This window comes from Salvelinus alpinus, chromosome 13 (assembly GCF_045679555.1).
Source record: "Salvelinus alpinus chromosome 13, SLU_Salpinus.1, whole genome shotgun sequence".
NCBI lineage: Eukaryota > Metazoa > Chordata > Actinopteri > Salmoniformes > Salmonidae > Salvelinus > Salvelinus alpinus.
The window spans coordinates 34,894,529-34,905,835 of NC_092098.1; the positions used below are offsets into that span (position 1 = coordinate 34,894,529).

The 11,307-nt window shown below is 43.5% G+C and overlaps 1 protein-coding gene across 2 annotated transcripts in view; it reads left to right on the plus strand.

Moving 5' to 3' along the window:
- Positions 1-9,649, plus strand: part of LOC139537573 (roundabout homolog 3-like) — a 265,454-nt gene extending 255,805 nt beyond the window's left edge. For both annotated transcript variants that reach the window (XM_071339042.1, XM_071339043.1), the window contains exons 21-27: positions 75-225; positions 1,924-2,148; positions 2,537-2,733; positions 3,022-3,138; positions 3,357-3,503; positions 3,895-4,043; positions 8,873-9,649. In XM_071339042.1, the coding sequence (XP_071195143.1) occupies positions 75-225; positions 1,924-2,148; positions 2,537-2,733; positions 3,022-3,138; positions 3,357-3,503; positions 3,895-4,043; positions 8,873-8,884 (998 nt within the window). In that variant the 3' untranslated portion in view covers positions 8,885-9,649. The remainder of the gene's footprint in view (positions 1-74; positions 226-1,923; positions 2,149-2,536; positions 2,734-3,021; positions 3,139-3,356; positions 3,504-3,894; positions 4,044-8,872) is intronic.
- Positions 9,650-11,307: the final 1,658 nt, after the last annotated feature.

Genomic DNA, 11,307 nt, shown 5'->3' on the forward strand with positions numbered 1-11,307 from the left:
ATTAAAAGGAATTTAGAGACCTTAGGACCTCCATTGAACAGCACTAACCCAGCTCTTTGTGTGTCTATGTGTAGGTAAACCCAAGCAGAAGTCCATGGGGAAGGCGGTGAAGACCCCTTCTCTAAAATGGACAGAAGCCCTCCCCCCACCCCCCTCATCTGGGGAGCTGGAGCAGTGTGTGGTAGAGGATATGCCCATGGATGACCATGAGGACATGGAGCTAGGGTAAGCACACAGACACACATGAATACACATAAGCGTGAACACATGCGCACACACACACTCTTACGATGTCTGGCATAACACACACCAACTAAACACACACATACACATCAGTTACACCATCTTCTTGCTAACTTTGAGGTCATACTGATTGAGGTATGGTAGCTCTCTCATGTAACCTCTGTGGACAATCTTTATAGGTCTGTATACTGTCCTGTGGACCTTTGACTCTCTCACACTGTGTTTCTCTTGGCCCATGTCCTTGCACTCTCAGGCCCCACTGACACATAGTGGTGGGCCAGAGCTTTGTGTGGAGGTTAATGACGTTTCTGTCTGACAGGACAGTCTCTTCTTTGGTCTCTCTCTGTTAACCCGTTGCTAGCTCTGGACCTCAATGCACCTTTTATTCCAGGTCCCCGCTGAACCACATTACTGTCACACTGCAAAATGGATACATACGCATTCGCCTACACACATAGTCACACATGCATGCACGCACACACTTCATATAACACAGTATTGTCAAGGCCAGCAAGTCAGTATTCATCACGTTTTGGCAAGGGGACCATTCACTTATCGCTCCTAACTGCCACTCACTCCTCTAGAATAGGCTAGGCTAGCAGCTCAACTAAAGCAGGCATGAGGCTTAGAAACTTCTACTTCTAAGCATTTCTGACAGCTAGATTACATTGGCGCTATCCAAGAAGCTAGCAGGCAGTTAGCAATTTAGCCACCATTCCCAAGTTCCAACCCTCTTACACATTGACCCCGTTAGCTAATGACATTAGCCTACGTTAGCCCGTTCCCCTTCTCATGTTCTTTTCTCCTGGTCACCAGAACAAAGTAATCATTCAGCAGCCTTCTCATGCACCGCCCTCCCTGCGGTTAGCCGTTAGCAGTTAGCAGAGATTGGTGATGAACCCACGATAACAGCGTTAACCTATGAGTTAGCCCCTGTGGCTAGCTGAGAGGAACGTTGGCCTGGCATTATGACATTAACTAGGTTACTCCCTGGCCTTGGCCATTTCCTCCATGATGTACACACACATGAATGCACTTGGCACTCACACAGACACGAACGCGCGCACACATACTTCTCTACCAAACACAAATGTATAAAAACTGATTCCATGCACACGTATGAAAAACATAGCTGAAAGACATTTCCCATGTTGTGAAGAAGCCAGTTCAGTTTGATGGAAATGCCTTAGGCATAGAAGGACATGGAATGTGATTTTTTTCACCCAGGTGAAGTCTCTTGTTCAGACATGGCCCTCAGCAGACCTGTAACAGGTATAGTGTTGCCCACAGGGAAGACTGTCTAATGATGCTGTAGAGCAGTGGAAATCAATACGGTACAGACAAATACTGTAGGCATTAGAGAGGGAGGGCCACCCATAGAATTAGGAATTAGAATACTTAATAATTTAATAGGATCTTGTTGGAGCCACCATCGTGAATGTGCTATGATCGATCTACTGCTCCATAGCACATACTGCACAAGCAGTGATGTAGTGGTGACTGTTTTATAATGGTCCAGATTGAAATTGCCCTTAGACACAGATCTAAGAACAGTTTATCCTACCCAATCCTGACCATTAATAAGGAAAATGTAAAAACTGACCATAGATCATTCTCTAGGGTCCACGTCATCCTCCTCTGTCTAAAGTGAACCTATGGAATAATTACATTTAATCGCAGGTCTGATGAGGAAGAGTGGTGCCCGCCCCTTCCGGAAAGAACCTATCTGATCGAGGGCTGCGAGGTAGGTCCCGCCCCTCCCCTCAGGGGTGACGCCTCGTCCCCCGCCACCTCCTTTAGTCACCAGTCCACCGCCACCCTCACACCATCGCCCAGAGAGGAGAGCCGCCATCCACCCCACAACACAGCACGCCTTCACCTCCTTGATGGACAGCAGCTAGCATGGTATGACATGACAAAACAGTCAAATTCTAAAAGCCACATGATGTATGTACAAACACATGGTTTGATGCCATTCCATTTGCTCCGTACCAGCCATTATTATGAGCTGTTCTCCCCTCGGCAGCCTCCACTGATACTAATGGTGATGGCAGTGAATACCTCTTGTTCAAATTAATAAAATGGTAATAACATAGGTATAATCATTGCTTTGGTATGGTAATTGCCCAATGTCATTAACAGCAGATAACACAATGCTCATGATATGAGCAGTAAAATCCCCATTCAAATAAACAAAACAATAATTCAATTGTGTAACATATCATCGTAGTAAAATAACAGTAGTATGTCATTGCTATTGCTAACCACCCACTCTTTCTTTGCCATTATACAGTAGGTTACCTTGCGGTCCCGTCTCAGTGCCCCGGGCGCCCAGCCCACCCCTCACCCAGTCCAACCCCAACCTCTCAGCCCAGCAACACGGTGAGGGCTCCGAGGTGGGCACACCGCTCCGCAATGGCTTGGCCCACCGCCGTGACCTCAGCCAGGGGGCAGCACTGAGTGCCGACAATGTCAGCTCCACCACACCTGGTCAGTGACGCTTACTGCTCTGTGCAAACACAAACGAGTGAATGCACCACCTACGGATGTGCATAAACACATACATTCAAAGCCAGTGCACGCACATGCATGTACACACACAGAAAATGAATTACATTAATATCCAGTATGTAATTCATGTTATTCGTAACACCTAAACGATCAGCTGAAATTACATAAGGCATTGCAATGTTGTTATTTATCCATGTATAGTGCTTCAAAGGACCAATGTCCAATTACCTTCTAGTAATGTTTTCTGTCTTTCTGGCTGACCTACAGTAAGAGCTCAGCCCTCCCCAGCTGACAACACACACGCTCCCCCCGGCCTGAAGTCTCGAGTGAAAAAGAAGACTTCCAACAGCGGAGCTTACAGAAGAGAGGTGCTTAATCAAGGAGGTGAGTGTGTGTGTGAGCATATATTCGTTGATTTGTTTGTTCACACAAACGCACGCACACACGCATGTGAGTGAACAAACAAATCAATTAATATATGTTGGGCATGAGCATGTCTCTGTGTGCGTAAAGCCTACATTATTGCCTATATGTTTATATATTTACTGGTCTTCCAGTGCAGTCCAACCCTAACCCTGTTGTCCATGTGTCTTCTCCTCAAGACCTCCCTCCTCCACCAGAGCCACCTCCAGAGAATGGAGCAGTGCGGTGCCCAGCAAGGGCTGTAGACTGTGGCCAAGCATCCCTGGACAGAGAGGGAGAAAGGAGCACCCCCTACAGGAAGGGATCAGGACAGAGACGCCAAGATGGTGAGTGGTGCAGATACTGAAGTGTGGTGTGCAAACTCACACACATGCACAGTCTCATATTCACAACACACACACAAGCACAGCCAGAGCCTTTGCAGTTGCCTATTAGCACTCACTCCCAAACACAGTCACTCTTTCACCCAGAAAATACTAATTCACACAAATAATAATACAGAAATCAATTATGCTCATAAACCCGTTCTCACACACACACACTAACATATGAATACATTTAATTTCACAAATCCATCCATTAAAACTCTTATTACTTCCTCTTTCCTTCAAGACCCTCTTTCATCAGTAGAATAGCCATTTGTCTCACTCTCCATTCCCAATATGGAAATCCCTGACCCTAATTCTCCCCTCTCCTCCAATCCCATCTCCTCCACAGATGAGGACCTGATCCCGTACAGCAAGCCCAGCTACCTGGCGGGGCGGGGGTGTCAGATGTCCAGTAACTGCTCCACTACAGGAAGCTCCTCGTCGCGGGGCTCCACGGGGTCACGAGGGGGTCCCGGCTCAGGCAGGAAACACAACGAGGTGAGACAAGGGTTCTGGTTCTTGGGAGCCACAATATCTGTTGTTTTTTCTTCTCTCTCATTTAGTTGAACTATTCATATCAAGAAGAGACTACATTAGTAGGAATAGTGGTAATACAAGGGGACCATGATTGGTTCTAGTTATTGGGAGCTACAATGTCTGCTGGAGTTCAGTGGTTAATAGAGGGGTGAGAAGAGATACTACAGCATTGTATTGTAGCATTTTTGCACTACAAAGCTGCATGTTCGTTTTGGTTACTCTTTATTGTTTTGTTGCTGGTTCACATTAATAAACATGATGAACGCCTTCCACGCTGCACCTTGGTCCAATCCTTGCAACAATGAGCGTGACATGCATGCATATCGTCGCATTTGCGTAGTAGCATAGAGCAGTAGAGTAGAGGCTCTTACAGAAGTTGCACACATTGGGAGCATTTTTAGTAGCCAAGGATCCGGGAAAAATGTAACCTTTTATAAACACATTTCATGCAATGGTACGTAATTTTACATGACTGGAGACTCTGGTAGAATCTTTTTTATTGCACACAAATAATTGAAATGGCAGGCTACTTTGACACTGACAAACTGAGAATCTGAGATTAATAAAAATGACCTCGTCTTGAATCCATCAATAGCCTAAGCCTAGGTGTGTGGAGACACATATTGTAGGCTACAATGTGAGGAGGAAATTATAGTCCTAAAAATGCTTTCCAGTTTCTCTGACTCGCCCAATGATGCGCAGCTCACTCACTGGTGATGGCCATGCGCTCGTGCCAAAAGCCTATCTCTCTCTCTTGTAAAACAATATTTGGAAGTTGATCAAATATTTTGGTAGCCTACAGCATAGTCTTTTCAGCAGGAGCCATTTGCTTTCCAACCTGTGTTTTCCCTCGATTCTATTTGAAATATTGCGAAAGGCCTGTTTTGTCTGCATGCTGTTTTTTTACTGACAGATTTGCCGCGCGTTCCCGACTGTAGGCTATTCCTTGTTATTGGGCTACATTCAACAGCTAGGCTACTTAAAAAAAATAAGCAATTGATCCTCTGTGGCTAAATTATAGGTCCTCTCATGGTGTAGTAGGCTATTATGAAGTATTTCATTTATTTCAGAACAGACAGCAGTAATTCTATAATTTTGAAAAATTTACTCTAATTTATCTGGCGGCGAAAGGCTCCTCCAGAACCCTATGATTCAATTAGGAAATAAATGAAGTACTGGAGAGATGAGAGTTGCAGCTCATGTCTATCAGAGCAGAGAGGCACAGAGATCATAAAAAGTTTATCTCATTCTAGTTATGTGAGAGATACTGATGCGCATCTCACACAGCCATGGCCACGCGTTGGTCTCAAACATAGGTTACTATGTTGCACAAACCATAAACCCAGGCCGGCCTAACCCAAATTAACTCTTAGAATATTAGGCCCAGGCTGAAAATATACTTTTTGACATCACGTTTTTTTGTGGGGGCAGGAGAATTAAGGAAAAGACAACTCGAATGAACTTTGATCGCTTTGATTACAATTTTTACATTGCAAAAAGTGAAAATAATTTGTAATACCTGGAGAGGTACCAGATCCAGCCAAATAGGTGCCGGAACAAAACAGTCCATAACTGAGAGGTGGTTATACTGTCTATGGTTCAGTGCTAGTGTCATACATACAGTGGGGAGAACAAGTATTTGATACACTGCCGATTTTGCAGGTTTTCCTACTTACAAAGCATGTAGAGGTCTGTCATTTTTATCATAGGTACACTTCAACTGTGAGAGACGGAATCTAAAACAAAAATCCAGAAAATCACATTGTATGATTTTTAAGTAATTAATTTGCATTTTATTGCATGACATAAGTATTTGATCACCTACCAACCAGTAAGAATTCCGGCTCTCACAGACCTGTTAGTTTTTCTTTAAGAAGCCCTCCTGTTCTCCACTCATTACCTGTATTAACTGCACCTGTTTGAACTCGTTACCTGTATAAAAGACACCTGTTCACACACTCAATCAAACAGACTCCAACCTCTCCACAATGGCCAAGACCAGAGAGCTGTGTAAGGACATCAGGGATAAATTGTAGACCTGTACAAGGCTGGGATGGGCTACAGGACAATAGCCAAGCAGCTTGGTGAGAAGGCAACAACTGTTGGCACAATTATTAGAAAATGGAAGAAGTTCAAGATGACGGTCAATCACCCTCGGTCTGGGGCTCCATGCAAGATCTCACCTCGTGGGGCATCAATGATCATGAGGAATGTGAGGGATCAGCCCAGAACTACACGGCAGGACCTGGTCAATGACCTGAAGAGAGCTGGGACCACAGTCTCAAAGAAAACCATTAGTAACACACTACGCCGTCATGGATTAAAATCCTGCAGCGCACGCAAGGTCCCCCTGCTCAAGCCAGCGCATGTCCAGGCCCGTCTGAAGTTTGCCAATGACCATCTGGATGATCCAGAGGAGGAATGGGAGAAGGTCATGTGGTCTGATGAGACAAAAATAGAGCTTTTTGCTCTAAACTCCACTCGCCGTGTTTGGAGGAATAGAAGGATGAGTACAACCCCAAGAACACCATCCCAACCGTGAAGCATGGAGGTGGAAACATCATTCTTTGGGGATGCTTTTCTGCAAAGGGGACAGGACGACTGCACCGTATTGAGGGGAGGATGGATGGGGCCATGTATCGCGAGATCTTGACCAACAACCTCCTTCCCTCAGTAAGAGCATTGAAGATGGGTCGTGGCTGGGTCTTCCAGCATGACAACGACCCGAAACACACAGCCAGGGCAACTAAGGAGTGGCTCCGTAAGAAGCATCTCAAGGTCCTGGAGTGGCCTAGCCAGTCTCCAGACCTGAACCCAATAGAAAATCTTTGGAGGGAGCCGAAAGTCCGTATTGCCCAGCGACAGCCCAGAAACCTGAAGGATCTGGAGAAGGTCTGTATAGAGGAGTGGGCCAAAATCCCTGCTGCAGTGTGTGCAAACCTGGTCAAGAACTACAGGAAACGTATGATCTCTGTAATTGCAAACTAAGGTTTCTGTACCAAATATTCAGTTCTGCTTTTCTGATGTATCAAATACTTATGTCATGCAATAAAATGCAAATTAATTACTTAAAAATCATACAATGTGATTTTCTGGATTTTTGTTTTAGATTCCTTCTCTCACAGTTGAAGTGTACCTATGATAAAAATTACAGACCTCTACATGCTTTGTAAGTAGGAAAACCTGCAAAATTGTCAGTGTATCAAATACTTGTTCTCCCCACTGTAAATAATCATTCATTAGCATGGAAATGCTGACACGAGGGATAACTGAGCAAAATGATAAACCTTGTCAAGCGTGTAGTACAAATACTATATATTGTATATCTATAGAAAAATATGTGCACATACTCACAAATACTTAATCTCTCTCCATTAAAATATACACTCATGCACACACACACAACACAAAACCCTCTGCACAGTGTATAATAATGTCAAGGATAGCCCCGTACCCCACTCTCCCTCTATAGTGCACTACTGAGGGAACACTTCTCTGCGTGATTGTTGCTTATATGCACTCCCTGCAGGCTCCCTAGTGAGGGGGATGCCCCCCCACCCCCACCTCCACTGCCCTTCTTGCTCCACCAGGAACATAAAAGCCAGAGCCTTACAATAGAAGGACTGTGTGTTTCACTGGGGAGCCAGTTGCGGGTTACCCCTCTTTCTGTCATGGTGCTGAGCCTTATGTTTCCACTTGGACAGAGCAGTTGAATGGGGTATCTGTGTGATTGGGGAGGGAGTTGTTCTTTATCCCCCCAGTGGGGGATACGTTTTGTGTGACTCCCTCAGATCTTGACTTCCTCGATTAACGGCCAATCCCTCGGGTGATTACAGAGTCAAGTAATCCATGAAGGACGAACCAGAGCTGCTCCCATAGGGCGGTTGACTAGAGTTTGGGTTACAGCGAGATAGAGCTGAATAGGGGTTTTGCCCTGGTTTAGAAACATTTTATGATGGTTATTAGTAAAAATGTGGGTTTTCTCCCAAAAGTGTATACTTAAAAGCAGCTGAGTAAAGTACTTAAATAAAAATACTTTAACATACCCTGAAAACCAACTTAGGTAGTATCTGTACTTTATTTTACCATTTATATTTTTTACAACTTTTGCTTTTACTTTACAACATTTTAAAGAATGTTATGTGCTAAATTTTCTCTGACTCCCAAAAGTACAATTTTTTTACACAAAATGATCCAATTTACACACTTATCAAGAGAACATCCCTGGTCAAATTACTGCCTCTGATCTGGTGGACTCACAAAACCCCACATGCTTCGTTTGTAAATTATGTCTGAGTGTTGGAGTGTGTACCTGCCTATCTGTAAATTAAAATAACAAGATAATCGTGCAGTCTGGTTTGCTTAATATAAGGAATTTGAAATTATTCATACTTTTACTTTTGATACTTAAGTATATTTTAGCAATTACATTTACTTTTGATACTTAAGTATATTTAAAACCAAATACTTTAACTATTTTTATATGAAAGAATCTTTACTTTCACTCAAGTATGACAATTGGGTACTTTTTCCACGACTGCTTAAAAGCCACCTCCTTAGGGTTTTTAAGCTCCTGTCATTTAGTTTTGTATCTGGTTATGGGTTCTGTTTTGAAAATAAATTGACAACTAAATACATGTTGTTGTATTCAAAACTAGCAATGTAGACTACCTTTTTAATTTATGAGACATGCTTTGTGAGAGCTCCTTACTGTTATGTGCAGATAATAATTTCTGCGTTTTCCCCCTTTTATTCATATGTTGACACGTCTGTCTGTCTGTCTGTTGCAGGAAATGAGATAAGTGGATACCGGAAGACTCGCAGAAAACAAAACACCTTTGTCGTTCGACATTCCTTTGATGCCTCCCATTTTCTTTATTCGATCAAAGCAAACAGAAAAAAAATTAAGATCACTTTCTGAAGAACAATGGAATAAGAACGGATTTTCATAAATTGTTTTATATTATTATGATTATTTATGACTCTCGGGCTTGGCCCGTGTTCATTTGCAAATAGCCATTGCTGTACTGTTTTTACGTGGGCTCTGGATAAAGGGAAAGAAAAAGTATATTGTATTTATAAGGAAAAACACATGTATAAAAAGTTAATGTCTTGAATGTGCCAACGTCATTTTGTAGAACTGTATACCCTTCGGAAAGCATAAAGACTATTGCACTCTTGTTGTGGTGGAGAAACAACAACAAATATGAAGCACAAAGTGTGTTCATGTCAGGCAGCCGGCCGGACAGCTGAACCTGCAGGGGTCCTCGTGCACTCAGGACGACTCTGCCTGTCTTCTCTGGATCCCTATCGCCCCTGGTCCAATGAGAATATTATTTTCAAAGTTGTTGTTTGTTTTTTTTTACAGAAGAAGCTAGTTGTGAACTGACAGACCGACAACGTTGTGAAAAGATTGTAACCGTCACTTTTGAAGGACTGTTGCTGCGATTGTGCGCCGACTTGCATATTCTGTTAAAAAAAACAAAATAACCTGTTCTGTCAACTAACTTTTTGGTAGTCTTGTTGTTTTGTAATAATAAAATAAAATACATTTGTTGAACAATAAATTGGGTACTTTTTTGGACTTTACAAGTCATGTTTCATAAGAATGTCTAGAAATAAGTTTACTGTGTACGACCCCCCACCCCTTCTTTCCAGGTGGAATGAAAATGTAAAAGCTTAGCTGAAGTCATGTTTTCTTTATTTTCTTCCTGAAGCCTCTGACTATTCACAGTACATTCCACCTGGTTGGCTCTGCATGGAGAAGTATGCAATTCCCAGTGTGAGGGGCCTTAACCCAGAGCAATAAATAACAGGCACCCTCTCCTCTGCCCACCTGAGACATCACACACTACCCTGAGGTTCCCTATATATATATATATATATATATATATATATATAAATACACACACGCACACACACACACACAAACTGGCAAACAATAGAGTGTCCTGGGAGTACTCTCATTGTGCCCCAGCAGTGAACTGAAAAAGGGCACGATGTGTTGTCTTTGTACGGTACTGTAGCCTACTGTTGTGCCCTGGAAAAACAAGGCATGTTGCAGAAATGTGTCTTTTGATCCTAGCTGGATCAAGGAGTAATTCAAATGGGAGTGGGAATGGGACTGCTCTCTGTGTAGTTAATCGGCGATGCACTACTATGCAAGTCAGGTCACAAGAAACACAGACAAAGACAGGAGACACACAGGTCTCCGAATTAACATATTCAGACCAACTCATATATCTATTATAGCTCAGCTCGACAGAGACTACCCAAAACAATGATGTACGACTGATATACAGCACTTCTACCTTCATGTATCCCTAAACTAGCTCACGGGCCCTCTCAACACACTGTAGACAGGGAAGAGCCTTTAGGACTCGCCCTCAAACCTCACCCCCACTTATCTCCCACCTTCATGGCATCCTGGAAGGCCCCTTTCCCACCTTCAACCCCCCAACCCCCCCATTTCTCCCCTGTTGGCATTAATCATCCAGCTCATTCATTAGGCCAGTGTCAAGCCGGAAACGCCCACTAGAGAAAGAGAGAATAGCCTGAGAAAGAGAGAGCAAGATGGAGAGATGAGAAGTTGGGAATTGGGTGGGTCATTAAAACCCCTGTCCCATCCAACATGTCACATTCCAATTTCCATGTTAATTGCATGGCAGAGAAGAGATGGATGTTTTTGACTTTTAGGCAGACGTCTGTATGCAAAATGGGTCGCAAATAAAGCCGTATGCAGTCAAGAGGATATGTGAGCAGAAGAAAATTATATGTATGTATGAATGTAAACTTTTGGGGATTGAACATTAGTTGGTTGAGTTAGTATGTTTGAAGAGAAGAGTAGAGAAAGGACAAAAGAAGAGGAGAGAAGAGGAGAAGAGAAGCGGAAAGGAGAAGAGAACAGAGGAAGCTGGAGGGACCCTTCTGTCTAATCTGGTCCAGACCAGATCTGGGTCACAGAAGGCAGGCTCCCATGGGGTCTGACCAATTCACCATAGACTCTGATCACACAATGCACAGGAAACACCACCAACCAGGGCCAACCAAACACCCCCAATATGACACCACCACGCAGCACTAAGTGTTGGAGACGGCAGGTAGCCTAGTGGTTAGAGCATTGGACTAGTAACCAAAAGGTTGCAAGATCAAATCACTGAGCTGACAAGGTAAAAATCTGTCGTTCTGCACCTGAACAAGGCAGTTAACCCACTGTTCCTAGGCT